The sequence below is a fragment of the Narcine bancroftii genome, chromosome 11, assembly GCF_036971445.1.
Source record: "Narcine bancroftii isolate sNarBan1 chromosome 11, sNarBan1.hap1, whole genome shotgun sequence".
NCBI lineage: Eukaryota > Metazoa > Chordata > Chondrichthyes > Torpediniformes > Narcinidae > Narcine > Narcine bancroftii.
In genome coordinates this window covers 81,046,017-81,067,956 of record NC_091479.1, presented here as the reverse complement: position 1 = coordinate 81,067,956, position 21,940 = coordinate 81,046,017, and the positions used below count along the sequence as shown (strand labels likewise).

At 39.7% G+C, this 21,940-nt stretch overlaps 1 protein-coding gene across 1 annotated transcript in view; it reads right to left on the bottom strand.

The window, feature by feature from the left end:
• The window catches only part of LOC138746017 (IQ motif and SEC7 domain-containing protein 3-like), a 124,725-nt gene that overhangs the window by 77,004 nt on the left and 25,781 nt on the right, over nt 1–21,940 (bottom strand). Inside the window, exons 3-4 of the mRNA XM_069903692.1 lie at nt 10,810–11,891; nt 2,453–2,614 (exon numbers count right to left, since the gene is read on the bottom strand). Coding sequence (XP_069759793.1) covers nt 2,453–2,614; nt 10,810–11,891 — 1,244 coding nt within the window. The remainder of the gene's footprint in view (nt 1–2,452; nt 2,615–10,809; nt 11,892–21,940) is intronic.

Genomic DNA, 21,940 nt, shown 5'->3' with positions numbered 1-21,940 from the left:
CTGATTGAAATGAGCTACTCCTAAATAATCTTGGAATAAGTAATATAAATCAAAGGTAAAATCATGAAAAGCGACACTGTTCAATGACCCTTTTGTGCAAGAACAGGAACTGATCTGAAATGCAGTGCCATGCAGATTGAGGACTTGTAATGGGAATTCTTCAGTTACTGTTGCACTCCAATGAGTGTAAGTTATCAACATAACATAAATAATTTGTCCTCCTTCTTAGGCAGTTCCTTGAGATCAACAATGACTTGCTTCCATTTCTGGGTTCAAAGGTGGTGAATAAGACCAATGTGGGAACTTAATCTCTTTAACAGACGGAACAGGGAGTGCCTGACAGATTGGGAGTTGATAGTTTGTGACTACCCATTTGCCACCACTTAAACACTAATACTTCAGTGTTCTCCTGGTCCCTAAATGCATGAGATCCTTAATTTCATCCCATATACTCCTTCTTTGAATCATCATGAACCAAAGATTCACAGGAGTTAGTGAAGATGATACATTTTATCAAACTGGGTTGACCATTTCCTGGAATCTTTTCATCTGTCCACTTGGCCATCACTTTCCATGATAGAACTTGGAAACAATGCCTGTTTCAGTAGTCTGTTATCGAGTACCAGCACTTAGCCATTGGTCTATCCAATGTAGCCGATAAAGAGTAACTTGGGACTCAATACAGGAGATCTGGGGTGTCGTTGATTCACATCCTTCTAGTAAGTGTGGAGGACTGAAGGCAGCACTGATGGCACTTTTACAATATATAATCCATGTCTCAGAACCATATATGAAGCCCAGGGATCCCTGATGCCCGATAGTCGATGAGGTTTGTAAATATATTAGATCTTTATCTTCAAAAAACCCTAACCTTACCCTTTCCTTCAACTGGCCAAATGCTGACATGGTGCATTGAAAGTGTTGGTAAGTTTTAGCATCAACGTCTGTCTTCGTCAAGAAATGCTTCCTGAGATATTGGGAGTAGTTGACATTTTACAGGATTATGAAGCTTTATTGCTGAAAGGCAGTATGGTACAGTGGGGTCAGATTGGTAGAAGACCTTCATCTTGCATTTATTGGGTGTACCCCAATGCTTCAGTGTGAATGTTCACAATGGCTTAGATCGCAACCTCTAAATGAGCGTAAACACATATGTTACCTGTGTACTACATGGTCTTAGTCTTCTGAATCAGTCAGTCATGAGTTCTCAGATGCTTTAGTGAGGTTCATTTGGACAACTTCCATTATTCTACCCATATCAGTCATTCTAGGTTGAATAGTTTTCCATTTGTTAACACCACTGGACTTTACATTAACTTTGTTTTCTGGATTGATCTAGTAGAGGCAGCTCTGGCCTAAGATGAGTAGCAATTTTCAATATATTTCAATTTATTTATGGACACAATAGGTGTGGACAAGTTGGTAGAAAAAAGAAGAAAACCTAAGCAGTGCATTCAAAGGCACTTTGGTATCTTTGTAAATGAATCACTGAAGGTTAATACAGAGGTGCAGGATGAGAACATTTAAAGTCTGAGTAAAATCACTTGGCCTTGGCAAGAGAGCACTTGGAAAATTATATCATGTCTGATTTTCCTTCCAAAGAAAGGATATATTTGCAATTGGAGAGTGGATTGAAAGTTGACAAGATTGATTTCTGAGAGACAGGAGTAGGCAGTGCCCTGAGGGAATTCTGTGAGGTATTAAACAAAATGAGCCTCTACTCTCTCGAGTTTAGAAGGAAGAATGAGAAGTGACCTCACTGAAGCAAACACTTTCCCCACGGAACTTAGAGGGCTGATGTAAAGGTGATGTTACCTTGACTGAGGTGTCTAGAATCGGGATTTGGGTCAAAATAAGGGTCAACTATTCTTCAGAATTTCTTCTCCCAGAATCTTTGCAGTTCTGTACCCAAAAGAGCTGTGGAGGTTAGATCACTGAGTATATTTATAATTTAAGAGGATATACATCTTTGGATATTGAGGGAAATAAGAGATGGGGTGAGCGCATGAAATAATACTAAAAAATCAACCATGCAAGGAAAGTGTTAGCGCAATAGGTTTGTATAGTCTTTCCTTTTCATGCACTGTTTAAATAAAATCACTTTGTGTACAGCTGCAATGTAAGCTTTTGAATAGTTTGCATATCCACACTTCAGCACTCTGGTGAAGAACTGTACTGGTATTTCACTTTACTTCCAGTAGCAGTTATTATGTGTTGAGACAGCAGCACCAAATACATCGAGGTACTTTTACTGCCACTAGTCTTTGTAAAAGCAATTTTAACAAGTTATGATGACTGGAATGAATAGATGGGACTTGGGAATGAACTGCTTTAAACAGAGGTTTCCGCTGTAGTTTATGAAAGGGTTTTTGAAAGGTGAATGACTGGCCAATTTCGGTTGATAAATAGTGGGTGGAGAGAACGTTAGATGAGATATCTCATCATTACTCACTCCAAAACATCCCTGTTGAATTGCTTCTTGCTGTTGCCCAGAAATTCTCCAATCATCTGGCGACTCAGCCCTTTTCGCTGGAGCAGAAAGTGGGCAACTCCGATCGGCGTGTCCGGGATGAATCCACGTGCGATCAGAAACTGAATTCCTTTGTCAGGATTTCTGTAAAAGAAGAGCAAAGTGAAGGTGTAAAGAATGATGAAGGGCACAATGAGAACACAAGTCCTAATATTAATTCTTATGGCCAAATAAATAAAGAGTTGTGCCTATATGCAATAAATTCCAGGAAATTACAAGCTTGCTAAAATCACTCAAATCACTAGATTAGATGAGCATCAGCATGCAGAATCAAAACTCAAATCATATAAGAGATGGTAGGGTTAGGGACGTGATCGAGAAGGGTGGATTAAAAGTGGAACAAGACAAGATTGAGAGAGTTCCAGAGTTGTCCCACACAATTGCAAAGATTCTTGTGGTTCTGCAGTAAAAATCAGGAATGTGTAAGAAAGGGAAGAGCTCTGAGGAAACAGAATGAGAATTTTAAAAATGAGTACCAATGAACCAGGGAGAAAGCAGGTGAAGGGCAACAGGACTTGGCGTGAGGTACAACACAAATCTCTATCCATTTAATTGTAATTTGTTGGTATTTTCAAGGGAACGTTGGCACTTGCCAAGACAAAAACTGCCTTGAAGCATAAGGTCTACCGGGAAAGAAACACTTCCACAGAGAAGATTTGACCTCCAACATTATGTCACAAAATAGGAGATTAACAATATTTAACAGTATAGAGACATAAGCTTATGAGCATAGCTCAGCCTTGGATAGTTCCAGAAACTACTTTCTGGAGGTAAATACTATTTTGTCTCTCTCCTGACCAGCTGATTTTGAAAGCTATTAGTTTCCCTACATGAATTACTAATTACTTGCAGATATGTGCACAGGAATCTAAATTTGATGATTTATGGAGGGTACTGTATACAAGATGCATGTACATACGAAGAGGAATCTTCCATAATAAGTTTAGTGACCTGCGCCCCCTCCCCCCAAATCCCTTGTACAACTCTCGCACTAAATTGCTCTCAAAGAAGCCTTGCTGAAGTGCATTCAGATAAGGATACACACAGTAGATATGGCACACTGCAGATGGAGTAATGCATGTTTAACATGCCAATTTAACAGGCTGATTTATCCTGTTTCAAGCATCATGAGAGTTGAAGCTGCCCTCGGGGTAACTGGAGAATATTCAGATAAGAGAGAAGTAAATGATTGGAAACTTCTTTTATGAAGGTCCAGACCCCAGAAGTTAGACAAGATGGAAAATTCACACCAGTTAATAGTCATTAAGATGAGTCCATGTTGGTGCTTGTTCCTGATTGTGTACCCCTGTGTCACCATCTCTGGGATTCTGTCCTACAGATGAAAACCATCCACCCTAGATTGTTTCAGTGGAGTCTTGGGTATTGGCTGAAAGATATAACTCTGACCATTCTGTGGAATAGCTCTCCTAATTTTGACTGTGCCACATCATAACAGCAAGCTCATTGACTCAAACTATGTATTCTTACACAACAATGCACACATTTTATAGAGAATGAGGTGGTAGAAGAAAAAGGATCAGATATCTGAAAGATCTCATAATAAAAAAAATCAACTCAAGAAATATAGAACCAATTACAACGACCACAGATCTTTCTTGACTGTATGGAGCCTTTAAATAATTTTGAGTTTTGTTTGGACTATGATTCTGATGAATAAGGCCACAGGGAGGAACATACAGCATGGCAGCATGTTTTGGCAGCATGTCACATAGCAGCAGATTCAAATACAAATTCTTATTTTTATAATGCTATTTACATTCAGATTTTGAATAGAGGCCGTTACTCATATGCCAGCCCAGTTCTTCACTCTAAATTCACTGTGAGTTGCTTCAAACGTACGGATTTATTTTCTACTCTCTTGCTGTTGTCTGCATTACCCAGCACCTCTAGATATGTTCTTAAGTTGCCTAATCCACAATGAGTTCCACCATCCCTTCTCTATCATCAAATTACACACGCCCTTGATTGCAAGTGAATTACCCAAGGGGTGTTTCAGGGACTTCAATTTAGCCCTACTATTTTTTTTACTCAAATGATCTCCCTTTCAAACTGTTGAAATGTCTTCTTTACCATCGTCATGCCTCATGGGGTTCTAAGGCCTAGAGGTTTGACCAACCACCAGCCAATCTCCAAAAATATTGACTCAACTAGATTATCCAGCAACTACTTAATATTTCTCCATCATTTTAATACAAAGGTTATAAATTAAATATTCTCCATTATTAAAGAAAATTATAGTTCAAGTGCAAGTTGTGTCGGGACAATTAAGTGGTATTTGCAAAATATGACATGGAGCATCAAACTTTAGTTAAATATAGAACATTATTACATAACATTATATAAATAATATTTTAAAATTAGTCTCATATGATTGCTCAAATCTCACACCCCCCCCCCCAACTGCTAACATTAAAATAAAACAAAAAAAAAGTCCATAAAAGAAGGGGTGTTTGAGCTGCCTTCGTTAATTAGTCCATATCTTGATCTTCAGGAAGTCAACACTATTAATCTAACTATTTATTTTTACACCTTTTTGGGAAAAGTTAATTCAACCCTTAAGCCAGTATGATTCATATAAAGTTGTCATATTTCAAAAAACATGTCATATTTCGTTCTAAGATTATAGGTTATCTTTTCCAGGGGAGGCACAACTTTGCATTTCCATATTCCAGCGAGTAGAAAGTAGAGGGATCTTTACACTAATCTTGAGCAGTTATAAAACCTCTCCAGAACTCCATCAAGTATTCCAAGGTAAGATGCCACAAGGATTGGATGAAAAACGATTTAACAATGTGAACTTTCTATTTCATGTAATAGCCATTCACATCCTCACTCAAGTGAGATGCCTAACTTGCTGCACCTGAATGAACAGAAAATTACTTTTACAATTAGTTGGGCCTGAACATAAAAACAATATTCTCACCCTCTACAAAGCTTGATTCCAACTTTGAAACCAAGTGGTTAGTTAGCAAGTTTTATTGTAGATGGAGAAAATATTTTCCCTTTAATAGACACAGTTAGAGAAACTACAAACAAGTAATTTCAATAAATGTATCAGATTATTTATATGTGGAATAATGGGTCCCTCGGGGATGAGTTCAGGACTTTGATCTAATGGGAAGATTCGGATGGCTTATTTGTAGGAAAAACCCATATTATCATCTTTCTTTCTTAAATCCTCACTAACTGGTTTCCAGACTGAGGGAAATAAAGTGAAAAGAATAATTGCAGGTTGACAAGTACAGCGAACTGAGATATGTGCCCCTTGGTCAATTTTTATTACTTAATTTCAGAAATATAATTGAAAATAATCTGTGAGATGTATCATGGAAATATTCCATTAAGATATGTTTTTAAAGTAACAAGACTCAAATCAAACTTTTTGTTTGAACAAAGCACTCAATATAGATTAGCTACAAAGCAGAAAGGAACCAAGTTCACATCGTAATTCTCCGCTGTCTTGTCTTGAACAGAGTAATAATACATGGAGTTTAATTTATATCCCTGCTGTGTCCATTTAACACAGAGCAAGAATAAGTGGAAAAACTGTATACTGTGAATTTAGAAATAAAACTATTTTTGTAAAATCCATTTATCAAGATAAACTATCAATATTGCAGTAGCTCAGGAATAATTTTGTTTGTACTTGCACAAAGTAATGCTTCATCAAACTGATTGCATTAGGACAGGTCTATTTGCTGCTTATTTTTCTTTTATTAACTTTCTTTCTATCTGTGTAGCATTTCTGTGCCAGGATTCTGAATAGATTATTACCATTGTGCACTTGATTGCCAAATTAATCTTTTTATTTGCACTGTGCCCTGGTAACCTTATTTGAGTGTTGAACAGGTAGTCAGGGAGTTTTAAAAGGTAAATTAAAATAAGGCCCAATAGATAGTGACAGTCTATTAGCTGTGAGCAATAAAATGACATGATAAAAGTACATTTTCCAATAATGAACTGACGGCAGGAACACTTAACCGCCAAAATTGTTAACCCACTTCCCACATATTTCTGCCCATTGAATTAAAACTGGAAAATTGTAGGAAACGTGCTTAAAAATATTCTGATTCATGTCAGAATCAAGCTTCCTTAAAATAAAGTACAAGTTTTCTTCATTGGCTTAAGAGCTTCACCAACATTTACCGCCCATCTAGTTAAATAGGAATGTCTACAGATGCTGGGGATGTGGTGGAATACACAAAGGTGCTGGAGAAATTCATCAAGTCATGCAGCATCAAGAGGAAATAAAAGGTAACTAATGTTTCAGGCCTGAGCCCTTTGTCAAGGTATCAGCCAAAAGCAAAAGGTGGGTTGGGGAAGTTGGGGAGGGAGATGGGAAGAAGCGAGAGGAAGGAGAAGGACATAGGGTAGCAGGTAAGAGGACATAGGTGGGAGGACAGGAGAGTAAAAACCTGGTAAGTGATAGGGGGAGGGGGTCCAATTGTTCCACTGTGGTCTCTTCGAGGGATGCCTACCCTGAAGAAATTCTCCTCCTCTCTTCTAAGGAAGTTCTGTGAGTGTCTCTCTCATTGCTCCCCTTCTCCAATCCCTGCTGCATTCCCCTCCCCATCACTTCTCAACTTTTTTCTCTTCTGTCCTTTTACCTATATGACCCCTTACCTGTTAGCCTGTGCTCCTCACCCTGCTCTTCCATCCCTCCTCTCCCCCCTTCACTACCCCCACCTTTTATTCAGGTGCCTGCCTGCTTTTTGTTCAGTCCTCGACGAAGGTTTGACGAAAGGCCCAAAATATTGGGTACCCTTTACTTCTTATAGATGCTGAGTTTCTCCAGCACTATTGTGTAATGCACTATGGCACATCAAGAATTGTCCTGAGAATGTGAAATTGCAACTAGTTCAGTAAGACATTGCAAAAGTGACGTTGGGAGGATTTTGATCCAGTAATTATGGCCAACAATATATTTCCAAGTTGGTGTGGAGCTTGCAACAGCTTGCAGGAGGTGGGGTTTTCCATGCACCTGTTTGGAGCCTCCAACTTTAAATGGAGTCCATTAGATTTGAATAATATTGAGATAATTTAGAAAGGAATTTCACAAAACATGTACGAACAAAGACAAATACACCCGATGTGCTAGCTGTGTGACCATAGGACAGGTAACAGACCCCAAAAACCCACAGAAGGGCTTCAACTCCATAAAAGGAAAAATCTGTAAAGGCAACAGGCATTACTGGGACAAGGAGATGTCAACACATTTAATAAATATGAATAAGTGGGGATTTTACTCTAAAAGATTTGAGAACCATAATCTGAAGTGATAAAATCAATGAAAAAATATGTGGCTCAAAATTGACAGGTCAAAAATTCTGTTTGTAATTAATTAGGCATTAGATTTTAGATCAGGTCTGAGCTGGTGTAGAGTCCAAGTAGTCATTTCCTAACTTATGCGAGGGAATCCCATCAAAACTGGGCTCCTTTATTGGACCTACCAAGTATTATAGTGGTAAGTGCGATGCCATATATCCCTGAATCCACACAAATTAAAATGGTGGCGCTGCTGGATCTGCTGCAATGATGTAGACCTAGGAGAGTGAGGAGCAGAGACACAGCGCTGCTCTGCAGGGTCCTACTCCCTGATTCTGATGCCATCAGCTCCATAGAGGCTTTAAACAGATAGTTAAAGGAGCTGACAATTTTTTTTAAATCATGCAACCATGGAGGTCTGTGCCCAAGATGGTGGTCTCTATATTAGGCAGCATATCACGAGAGGATGCAGGGGGAACAGCAGACAGGCGCAGGGCACAAGAAACGAGGAAGCATGGGAGATAACACTACGGGGAAGGTGACCATGGCAGCAGAGGAACGAGGGGGTCAGCGGCTGAAGGATCCACACATCTGTAGGCTGCTAGCTATCTTGTGGTCAAAGGACTCGAACAGTCTGTGGGCTGCTGGAGAGTGGCTCATGGGAACCAGGTCATTGGAAATGGAAGCTGAGGGCAAGAAGGGCTACTGAATTTCCTGGGGCACTGAAGGCTTCCTGATGGTATTGGAGATTTGAATCTGGAGCTCGGGTTGCAAATGGTTTGAGCAAGAGTCTATGAGGCTGCAGGAGCAGGGAAGGTGAATCCACGGACATTCGATGTCTCTGAAATGACTTTCTGCTTCTCTTTCTCAATGCTCATCGACTCTTTGTTTGCCTATGGCAGACAAAAGTTGAAGTATATCACGTATAGTACATTTTTATGTATTATTACGTGACAATAAAAGGAACCTTGAACTTTGAACAATAAAAAAGTTCAATATTTATTAGTGGCTGAATGCTGGTGGCTGTGATTGAAGCTGTCAACTCCAGCAAGATTCACACAAGGAACTGAATTACTCTGTCAGCATGTTGTGCATCAGTTTTCTAAAAATTGATTCATATGATGGGTTTCAGAGCTGTAGTAGAAGCTTTTACCTACAATCGCAGCCCCCTGCTCCACCAGAGAAACATGCAGTATTCCACATGTACCTTTAAAATACTTGGCGCACATGGGGGGGGGGGGGGTCCATCAAAATGTTATAAAATATAATGTCTGTATTATGTGATATCAACCGTTTTTCACTGAATATAAGCAGCGTTGATGCCGACTTTTTAAATAGAGCTCGGTATCCAGTTTGTATACCAGCATACTCTGGGATAAGGACAGCTGCTGTTAACTTGATTTTTCTTTTAAGACATCACTGGAGTAGAATGCCACATCACATCAGTGGAATAACTGAAAAGCATACTGTATATGCTGGTGTATATGATAACTCGTGCATAAGACAACCCCCTGAATTTCTACATAAAATGTAGGATTTGAGCTATACACACTGTATATATAAGACTACCCCGAGTCTGGCACTTTCTGCTGACCAGTGGAGTGATGCTGTTAGGCACATTTAATATACTAAATCACAATATTTTAAAAGCAAATTATACAGTAAAGTTTTAAATTTTATGAGCATATTTTAAAATAAATCACTGTCAGCTTCTTTAATAGGCTGTTTAAAGCCTCTACAGACCCGATGGCAGTCGGACTGGGCGGATGGACTTCGCGGGGGAGCGCTGAGACTTTGCTGTTAAGGTTCGGATTTTAGTGTATAAGACGATCCTGGTTTTGGGGTGACATTTTTAAAGTTCAAGTCCAAGCCTATATGCCAGCACAAAGAATATGCTTGAATTTGTTAACAGCTGTAAAGCACAAAAATGGTAAAAAAGAAACAATTGAGAATAAACTAATAGATAGCTCCTTATTAAATATTTTTGGAATTAAAAACATGCAGTCAAATATCATTTGAATGTGTAGCATTTGGGGCATCATAAAGTTATTCAAGATTCCTTTATTGTCATGTAATTAAACAGAAAGTGAAATATTACACAAAATTGCCTTCTGCCTGCAGACAAAGGCTAAATTAGAAAGAAAAAAATTACACACTTTAATTAAGACATGCAAATGGCAATGATGAAAGTAAGGAAATGCATGATTTTTTAAACATCTTAAAAACTAAGTCATGCCTTTAACATTTACTAATGGCATCGAAAAGAGATAGAAGTTTAATGACGATGAGAATTGAAAACAATGCAATGAAACTGAAGAAGTCAAGCTGCATGGGTGGCATTTAGTGTACATGTTCAACACAAAGTAGTCATTAATCCCCTCCAAAATTAGCAGGGCCAATACAGAATAATCCAATTTAAATAACTTTGTTACCTGTATATGTCTGTGCCCCTATATCATAAAGCACAGGCACCTCAGTAGTAGTGGGAAAGAAACAGTGGCAGAATCCCATCACCTCTGGTCTTTTGGGATCTGCTGGCTCATTATGAATGGGAGTCCATCTATGGATGAAGCCAGCATAGGGAGTCCAGAAGATAACAAGGACTCAAAAACTTTTTCAGTAAGTTTTCTATCTCTTGTCAAGCAGACCAAGGAGTGGATCTGCAGACAAGATGAGGTTAAGAAACCCAACTCCACTATCCATGCAGCCTCTGAGGAGATGCCCATGTTTTAGTCTGGTTTTCCCGTAACACTTATTACAGAGGGCTAAAAAAAAACATGGAAGTTTCAGGGCTGTGAATCAGAGAGGAAAACAACAGCAGAATATTTTTCATCCAGACAAATTACAATTCAAAACTCCAGCTACTGTAAGTATTTCAGAGTAGTGTGTAAAGGGAGTTTACTATCACTATTCCCGACATGCTTGCTGTGCCGAGATAATATTGTGCACATGGGTTTCTCCAGACAAAGCCTTGCATTTTTTTTCTTACTTACACGTTGAACAGATTGAGACCAATGCGGTAGAGGCGTTTACGGATGATGTCGGTGGAGAGTGTTGGTGACTTGCAGCTGCTTGGATTTTCACAGTGGTATCTGGGCATACTCAATATCATGGCATGCAGGGCCTCTTTAGAAGAGACCTCTGATGGAGACTTGGCAGAGATGGAAGTTGTACTACCACTGCTGAGTTGTTCTGCATTCTCCAAACGATTGGATTCCAGAGGGTTTTCCTGTATGAGCCCATTGTTGTGATCAATTTGAATATTCTGCATTGTAATTTGACTCTGTCCCATTAAACCCCCTCCAAGTCCATTCGAGTTGATGTTGACATTCATTTCTGTGAAAGGGTGACTGTTTGAATTCAGTGCCTGTCCCTGTTCTGAAGCCACATTTAGGCATGCTTTGTCCTCTTCCTTGCCTGGGCCATCATCTTTTGCTGCAGCACTCTGCTCAGGTTCTGACTGAGAATTCTCACAGTTCGCCATGGCAACGGATGCAGATTCCAGCAGTGAGGAAACAGACATGTTTTTGTTTTCAATGTGAAAGGTGACATCCCTGAAAGCCATCATTAGCGTACTGCTACTGTGTGCCAGGCCCTCATCCAGCGGGTCATCACTGCTCTCTTGTCCTGCTTTCTCCAACTCACATGCCTCTCCTTCCTGCATTGATCCACTGCTGAAGGTCTCTGTGAATTGGTAGGTACTGCCATCTTGCAGCGAGCACATTGTTTTCAAGCTCCATGAGCTGAGAGCATCATCAATCGACTTAGCCAATGACTTAACTTGTTCAGTGAAAGAGTCCTCAAGATCTGTCAGAGCACCACTGATACTTGCTGGCAAGGACGGTGATCGCACCAGGGGAATCCCTGCAAAGTTATATCCCTCCATTAAACTCTCAGCATTCTGTAACCTGACCTTCCGCAAAGAAATGCGCCTGGGCATGCGGCTTTCCAGCAAGGAATTCCGAATCTTTTCAAAGTTCTTGCTGAGTTGGTACTGACGGAAAGCCGTCTGGATGGTGCAGGCAGCTCGGCGAGACACCAAATGGCCTCCATATTTATGTTCCAGCATTTCAATCTGAAACAGGAGAGACATGGAACATCAGATGCCATTCTGACTTTAGCTATCCACATACAAAACTTAAATGTAGAAAATACGATTCCTCTGCATTAAATGAATGCTTGGCTTGTGCCACAGAACACTTTGGCCTAAGGTTGGAGATATTACACACATCATTTATCTTACCTGTGAAAGGTGTGAATCTTGGAGAAAACTGGCTTCCCTGCAAAATGTTGTAAATGAACAATGCTACAATCCTTTGTACTCCAACATAAAAACACTGTGCAACCGCATTGTGACTGTGAGCAACTACTTTCCAGGGACCCCTACGGTTGTTAGGTCAATGAACCCTCCACATGGCAATACAATCTCCAGTCCGATTGAGGACTGTCATCTCTCATCATAGTCAGAGATGGGTAGCATTTGCCTTGCTTTTTGTTGATTGAATTACTGATTAGGAAGGAAAAATAACACTGGAATGCAAAATTTTTGCTCCCTGAACACGTTGGGTGTATTTTATGAGTTTTGGGCACATGATCACGAAAATTACCTTGACATTTTCCTATCACATACTGCTTTTTAAGCTATAGCCTATTTTTTGTGATATCCTGTTATATTTTGAGTCTACTTCAAGCATACAAACCATGAGGAGCAACATGCTATTGAAAATTAATTTTCTGCATTCACACTTGGACTTCTTCCCTGTTGATCTTAGTGCATTCTGTGATGAACATGGTGAAAGGTTTCACCAGGACATTGTGACCATGGAAAAGTAGTATCAGGGCAACTGGAATCCATCAATGCTGGCCATTGACATGAGAGGCATCAGATAGTGAGTTCAAATGAATATCAGTGGATAAAACATTTTTGGATCAGTTCAACTAATGCAATGTGTCAGTATCATTTTGCAATTAAATCTGCTAAATTCAATTAAAATCATTTTTAACATTTCTCCAATTTCCTTCATGATACAGAAAATCTGAAATTATCTTTTGTGTTCAGCTTGAAGTTGACTAACATAATTCACATTTTTCTTTTAGGAAGCAAACATTTTGTCAAAGATAAAAGGTGGAAAAAGGAAGGAAGATTGCAATACATTCAAAGAGTCTATTTGACTCAGTGGTAGCATCTGTCCTCTATCAGAGAGATTCTGAGTTGAGATCCAGTTCCAGGATTTTAATATGTTTGTGTAGTATAGAAGCTTGCCATGGTAGATAGACGGAATGGACTCAATCGGCCGTACCACTCAAAGAGTTCATGATTAAATGCTGTTTGGGAAGCATTGGTGGGTAGAAACATGTGTCCACTGTCATAAAGCACATTGGAATAGCCCAAAAATGAATCATGAAGCAGTTCTTTCTTTATAATGGTACAAGGCATTATTATAAATTATGCAGTCACACAGGATGGTGCTTTAAACACTGTTTGTTGCATCGCCAATACAGCTCAGTAATCATTTCTGGGCTCTTGCAGCTGAAAGATGCTTGGATTATATTTTGATACTCCACAAGTAAGCTCCATCTTTTTTGCTACTTACTTACAAAGCAGAAAAAAGCCAGGGTGAGATAAGAATTTGATTCAATCAGTAACTTGTTATGATTTGATACGTTTTTATTGAAAGGGCGATAGTAACTCGAAAGGAATTGGTTAAATACTCATAAAGGATATGTTTTCAAAGCTACGTGGAATAATAGGTGAGTTCAGTTAAATAGAGAGCTTTTTCAAATAAAATCATTTCAAAGAACCAGAAAATGCAGGACAGGCGGAACAGTCTCCTTGACTATCACCATCACCAGTAAGCCAGAAATTCTAGCCGTGATGAAAAAGCAGAGCATGAACTCTCAGCTATTCCATTTTCTCTGGCAGCAACGATAGAAATATGTTCATTCTCTTCCCTAAATAATGAAAATCTGATGGCCAGATTCCTGCACAAAGTATTGAACAAGTGCACTTGTCCTTGTGATTAACTAACTCAACCATTCCAAACAGTTCATTTATTGGATATCTCGAGTCCTGGCCAAGCTGTAAGTTGATGGACATTGATGATTTTTAAAAAATTTTTATTTTTCACACCATGAACCATACTGACCAAAATACATACATTTTTCTCTTGAATATATAGTGTCATTTTCTCCCCTTTCTCCCCCCTCCCTTCCCTCCCTCACCCCCCATCTATTCAAAGTTCAATCTATATTAAACCCGTTAAACAATGTCGTCACTTAATAAAAATAAACAAGAAATTTTTATCTTTTACTTTTATATACTGAGTCAGTTCATTTCGTTGTCTTCTCCTTCTGTCATTTTAGGTGGTGGAGGTCCATGGTAGGATTTCTCTATTCTGTTTCATGTATGGTTCCCATATTTGTTCGAATATTGTGATGTTATTTCTTAAATTATATGTCATTTTTTCTAATGGAATACATTTATTTACTTCTATATACCATTGTTGTATTCTCAAGTTGTCTTCTAATTTCCAGGTTGACATAATACATTTTTTTGCTACAGCTAGGGCTATCATAATAAATCTTTTTTGTGCTCTATCCAAATCAAGTCCAAATTCTTTATTTCTTATATTACTTAGAAGGAAGATCTCTGGGTTATTTGGTATATTGCTTTTTGTGATTTTATTTAATATCTGGTTTAGATCTTCCCAAAATTTTTTCACTTTCTCACATGCCCAAATTGCATGGATGGACATTGATGTTGACGCAGTATACAGGATCAGGGGAGGTTTGCTCAACGTTCTTGTCAGGCACTTGTGCCAGAATCGATATAAACTTGCCTCAACAGCTAAAGTCCCAGAACTGGTTCTGACCAACCAGCTAACTTCATACAGTGTGCTCCACCTACCACCTACAATCTGGTGGGGACTTGTTCATTGCCCATATTGCTTGTGCTTTGAGCCTGGCCCACAACTGGGGCAGCCAGCTGGCACATCTCCAGTCTCTTAGCTTTGCACTGGTTATCAGCAAGGTATCTTTAGCCAAAGCCAAGAGGAACCAATTCCTTGGCCCCTGTATGCTCAATGTCCCATTCTACTATAATTTCTCCCCTCCCCAGCCTCAGTTATTTGATACAGAAGGTTCATAGCTGGAATTGTGAAATCCAGACATATAGCATAGTTACAGGCTTTTTCAACCCACAAGTCCGTGCCACCCAATTACACCCCATTAATTTACACCCCCCTCCCAGTACATTTTGTGAAGGGTGGGAAGAAACTGGAGCACCCAGAGGAAACCGGCGCAAACACAAACTCCTTACAGACAGCGCCGGATTCGAATCCTGGTCACTGACATTGTATCAGCGTTGCACTAATTGCTATACTAATCTTGCCATCCTTGCTGTTACCTCAAGGATCAGCAGAAATAAGAAACAGGTCTGAGACTACCTCATTCCTGATTGCAGTCTGATTTGTTGGCTTTCCACCATACTCTTACAGGCATTGCAGGACTTGTTTCATTCAACCACATGGACTGTGGTGAATTAGAATCCTCAGATGAAATGACAGAGCAATGCTTCATGAGCATTTGGTTCCCAAGATCAGGATGACAAAAGGAATCTATGTTCAAAGACCCCTGCTGGAAGATGCATGTGTGAGGACAACCATTTTGACATTAGCCGTGGTCAAAATCACATCTCAGCAGTCAACCCTCAAGGACGCGAATCATATAGGAACAGCACACAGGAGAGGGGAAAAAAGGCTAAATAAATCACTGAAACTCATTTTCACCTGAATCGTCATGAAATGATTGAAATTCATTGCAACAACTGGCAAGGATGCTGTAAGTTAAAATATCACACTCCCCAACCCTTCATGGTGAAATGAAACAAAGGTATCATTAAATTTCTTACACGTAGCAAGCACAATGGTGAATCAGAAGTATTTCAGCCAGCACATAGTCCTCCTAATTCAATTATAACTGATAGATTTAATACCTGAGTAGAGAGACTTGAAGCACAGAAATAATGTTGGTTTATGAGCAAACAAAATCTGCCAGCAATTCATTACCCTGAAATCCTATGGCTCTCTAAAAATAAAATAATCTTTACAATTGTAGGTCTCTCTTTTGTATGAATGATCAAAAAAAATCGAGCTCCTCTCTCTAAACAAGCTTCAATTGTTTTTGCAGAAATATGCCTTTTAAATTTATGTCTGGCAATAAATAATAAAAGCAAATAAAATTCTTTAAACTGGAAAATACTCAACATATGAACCAAATTAATTGAATATTCAGACTGAAAAGATTATTTTAATGACTCAAAAACGCAGCTATTTCCCCTCTGTTTTTTTTTGTTCACATCCTTCCCAATCTCAATCTGCTGCATCTTACATTTGGCTTATCTCCCTCTGACTGCATATTTTGGAGAGTTTGGACAGGAAGATCAGTTTGCATTTTTATGAAAAAAATGGGTTCTGGTTAAAAAGTAGAAGTAAAGAAACAATGGTAAATTATCCTGATATCTCATTTAAACTCATAAAACTGACTTCCCCTTAAGCCCTCAAAATTAATATGTTGATCGCTCACCACAATTTGAATTAGATTATTGACCAGTGAATTAAAAGAATGAGTGATTGCACTTTAAGAATTGAGGTAAAGTAGAAGTCTGCAGATGTCGGGAAACTGGAGCAACATACAAAGTGCCAGTGGAACTCAGCAGTTCAGATAACATCTGTGGAAAGCAATAGAGAGTCGATGTTTTGGGCCAAAAAAAAATCCTTAGTCAGGAATAGCAAGAACAAATAAAAGGGTGGGGAGGATGAGGGAGAGCAGCACCACGTTACAGGTAATAGGTAAATACAGATCGGGGGGGGAAGAAAAAGAAAGGAGGCAAGAGGTGACAGAAGGGGCAGAGGGCTGAGAAAGTCACACTCTAATGTGAAGAAGGGAAAGTGTGGGTGGCTGGAGGAAGGAAGGTGTGGGTGAGACATTTTTGTTGCCTTATCACTGGAGCAAAGCCAACAGCAGCTCTTGCAATTTAAAAAAAAAAATTATTTTAGATTTTCAAAGACTCATATAAATTCAAACACACAGCACACTCTCTTTCAACCCCAACATACAGAGTCCAATTTTTATCCCCTCTTCCCCCTTCTCACCACCCCCCCCCCACCCCATCCCAAAACAACTAAGAATCAAGTCAAAGATACGGAAAACAAAGAAACCCAGGAAAAAGTCTTGGAAAAAACCACCAAGGTGACCGAGTAACTAAAGGTAAAGAATAAAAAGAAGAAACAACTAATAGAGCATGTCGTCTGCGCCACGTCCCACTTCACTGATCCCAATCGTTTCAGTACCCTTATTCCGAAGAGGGATAGTCATATCTGCATACCAATATATTTCAGGTAAGGTTGCCACACTCTAACAAATGTCATATTTTCTCCAAGGGAATGCAACTCTGCAATATTTAGTTGGGAGTCAGACTTCCACGTGACTGCTATACATTTCCTGGCTACCACCAAGGCAACTTTCACAAAATTAATTTGGTACCTGGATAAATTAAAACACATGTCCATAATGTTTCCCAGAAGGTACCATCCGGATTCTGTGGAAAATCCACCTTTGTAATTTTTTTCATAATGTCCCCCAGGTCCTCCCAAAAGGATCTCACCTTTGTGCACAACCAGTTTGAACGGATAAAGATAGCAATCTCCATACCTCACCTAAAGCACATTTCTGAGATTTCTCGTTTAGATTTATGTAGTTTTTTGTGGTGTGAGATACATTTGATGCAAGAAATTGTATTCCACCAAACTGTACCTGGCACAGGTACAACTCTGACCAGCACCGCTCGTGGATTGTGGTGCCTAAGTCCACTCCCATCTTTCCCCTGCTTTGGGATGGGAAGTACATCATAGAAATAAAGTTAATCACATTTCCCCTTCAAATTAGAATCTCCATGTCACTACACACAAGCAGGGTCAGAGATGTCCCCAATTTGTCCCTAAAAAACTTAATTGCAGATAGCAGAAGAATGTTCTATTAGACAAATCATATTTATTCCTCAATTGCTCAAATGACATGAGCTGCCCTTGCTTGTAACAATCCTTGATATGCCTGATCCCCTTCTGACATCAGGAGTCCAGGATCTAATTGTCCAGAGTCATAGGTATTAAGTTGTTCTGGGTCAAGAGCTTTTTGGGAGCTATCCCCACCTTCAAACCAATACTCTGCCATTTCAGAAGAACATGATTTAGTATGGGATGTCAATTTTCTTTGAAATTATTTTAAGTGTCCCATTTATATATAAACTCTCCTGCTATCTTTTCATATTTTAGTATCTGATTTGTGCCCAGGAGGGGGGAGGACACCCCCTTCCTCAAAGATTAAGGTGATCAACCTCACCTGGGCCACCCAGTAATATTTTTCAAAATCTGGCAATTTTAAACCCCCCAGTATATAATCCCAAATCAACTTTTCCATGGAGATTATAGCCACTTTAACGTTTTACAGGAACATTCTGATATATCTGCTGAGCATCATAAAGAACCCCTGGGACAATAGAATGGGTAATGACTGAAATAAATACTGTAGCCTTGGTATCACCTTCATTTTAATACAGTTAACTCTGGGCAAAGTTCTCCATCTATCGAGGTCCTCCTCAATCTTCTGGAGCAAAGGGAGATAACTTAGTTTGTACAAGTTGAGTAAATCCTTGTTTAGTTTTATCCCCAGATATTAGTGCCTTCTTGCAACCATTTGAATTGACTTCCCTGTTGGTATTATCTATAATCTCTCTTTATCAGAGGCATGATCTCACTCTTGCCAGATTTACCTTACACCTGAGGCCTACCCATAAACCTCCAGTGCGGTCCTCAGCTTGGCTAACGACACCCACCCCCCCCCCCCCCGGGTCCATCATATTCATTAACACATCATAATGAATAAGTTAATTTTGTGTTCCACCTGGCCCATCTTAAACCCCTTCATGTCTGGATCCTGCAGAATGGCTTCCGCCAGCGACTCAATGGCCAGTATGAACAGCGCTGGGACAATGGACAGCCCTGTCTACTCGACCTACTCAGTGGAAACACTGGAGACATCTTCCCACTTGTAATAATTTAGGTTGGGGTTTACAATGGAGTGTCCTAATCCAATTAATAAATGTTTGTCACAGACCAAATTTCTCCAGTACCTAGAACAAAAGTCCCACTCCAATCTGTTGAATGCTTTTTCCACATCCAGAGCTCCAGCCACTCCTGTATCCACCTCTGACTATGCCAAATGTACTATATTAAGCAATCTAGCTATATTGTTTGCTGATTACCTCATTCCTACAAATCCAGCTTGATCTGGATTCATTAATTTCAGCAAATATACTGCCAACCTATTGGCCAAAGCTTTTTCTACGATTTTATAATCTGCATTCAATAATGAGATGGGCCTATAAGAGGAGGGATTCAATGGATCCCCATGATGATTGCTGTTGTGAAAGACTCCGGGAGGGTATGCATCTCTGCCACCTGATCCACCACCTTCATGAGAAGGGGCATTAAGAGATCTTTGAACTCTTTATAAAATTCCACAGGGAAACCATCATATCCCGGTGATTTATTAGCCTGCAATGAACCCAAGGATTTTTCAATCTCCTCTCTAGAGAACGTGGCATTCAACCCCTCTCAATCTTCCTGATCCAAATTTGATAGTTCCGATGTAAGCAAGAAATCATCTATTTTAGTGGGATCCACACCCTCCCCCCAACCCCATCTCTGATTTATATATTTCTTTATAGAACTTTCTAAATGCTTTGTTTATTTCCTTTGGTTTTTGTGAAATCTTGCCTTTGCCCCATTTGAATTGCACTGATTGTTGTTGAGACCTCTTCCGTCCTCGCCTGCCAGAACAACTCTTTATGAGCCCTCTCCCACAGTTTGTAATACTGTTGTCTAGATCTTAAAATAAACTTTTCTGTCTTATATGTTTACAGGGTATTTGAACTTTTTATTTATTGTTCCTGTATTTTTCTTCTGAACCCCCTCTTTGATAGTCTTTTTCCAATTGGGCTATTTCCTGCTCCAGATTATTGATCTCCTTCATGTGCCCCTTTTTGATACCTTTGGTATATCCAATTATCTGGCTCCTAAAATAAGCCTTTAAAGTGTCCCATATTAGGAAATTAACATCAGTAGAGGGGCAGTTTGTCTCACAGAATTACTCTATCTGGGCTATAGCAAAGCTACAAAATTCTGAATTTCCCAACAGTTCAGGTCCCATCTATTCGCCGTGGCCTGCTTATTTGGCATTATGATGGTCAGAGTCAAGAGTAAATGATCCAACTGCAATCGCGCTGTATACTCCATCTCCATTATATTACTTTCCAACTGGGATGATCCCAAAAAAGGATCAATTCTGGTGTAGGAATCATATTCTCTCAAGTATAAGGAGTAATTCCTTTCTCTTGCATTCTACTTTTTCCACAATCACAAGACAGAATTTTGAAGGAACTCTTGCAGTATCATCAAGTTTGCAGATGACGCAACAGTAGTTGGTCTCATCATTAATAAAGATGAATCGCACTACAGAGAAGTGGGAGAAAGTCTCATGAAATGGTGCAAGAGTAACAACCAGAGTCTCAAACTGAACAAGACAAAGGAGATGATCGTGGATTTCAGAAGGAATAGGAATGACCACCCTCCATTACACATCAACAACTCTGTAGCTGAGAGAGTGGAGGGCGCCATGTTCTTTCGAGTTCACTTAACTAATTACCTATCATGGACACTCAACATCTCCTCACTTGTCAAGAAGGCACAATAGTGATGGCACTTCCTGAGAAGACTGAAGCAGGAAAGACTACTGGCTACCATTATGTCAGCCTTCTAAAGGAGCTCTATCAAGAGTGTCCTAGCTGGCTGCATCGCAGCATGGTACAGATGCTGCACAGAAATGGATCAGAGGTCAATCCCCAGGACCATAAGGGTGCCAGAGAGGATCAGTGGAGTCTCCCTCCCCTCCATCGACGTGATCTACTAGGATTGTTGATGAAGAGGGTGCACAAAATCATTGATAACCTCCTTTCACCCTCTACACACCACCTCTCAGCAGCACCAGGCTGAGAAACAGCTTCTTCCCACAGGAAGTGAGAATATTGAACGACCAAAGGAACTGCTGACACTAACCATCCAAGGCTCTCATATGTACAAAACAAATCGAATTAATTAATGAGTTGTATTGATGTAATACTTGTCCTGTATGTACAGTTTGTATGTATGTGTGTTATGCCTGGTTGTGAGCTTGCATGTTTTGCACTGAGAATGCTATCTCATCAGGTTGTACTTGTACAACAGATGACAATAAACGACGATCTGCCACACAGGGAGTAACCACTGCTTCTGATGGGAAGCAAGATCAGTGGTTAAGAGCAGATAATTAATTGCCTTTCTTGAGGTTTCTCAGCCCTACTGTTCTCGCAGGGAAAATAGTAAATAGATAGCAGCTGCTATTCCCATTTATTGCAAGGGAGGCAACAATATGACACATTTCCTGGTGGTACGTTGGAGGGATAAACTGACCTATACATTTTCATAACTAACACCCTCACTCAAGCAAATGAAAATAAGCACTAAATTAAATGGCATTATCTATCTATTAAAATTTCCAATAGTTAGATGCAAATAAAATTGAAATCCTTTGCTAAATTATTGATAGTAACTGCAGCTCTGCATCACTGATTGCCAATGCATTGATCTTTGCTGCTAACATTCTGAGCCATCAAAGTGTGTGGAAGTGTATTTTGGAAATAGAACACACCTACATGCTAATAAAGGTGTAGCCAGCACAAACAACTGCAAAAAAGATCTCCCTCTATTATGAATATCAAATTGCAATTAAAGAATACCAGCCAGGATTCTACTTCATGTTTCACTTGTTCTAGAAGAAGTATAGACCCTTCAGGATGTTGACTATGGCAACAGATGAGTGAGGGGCTCAGCGGTCAAAGGACTCACACAGGCTGCAGGCTGTTGGTTAACTTGTGGTCGAAGGACTCACACAGGTTGTAGGCTGCTGGTGACTTGTGGTCGAAGGACACACACAGGTTGCTGGCTGTTGGAGACTGGCTCATGGGATTTG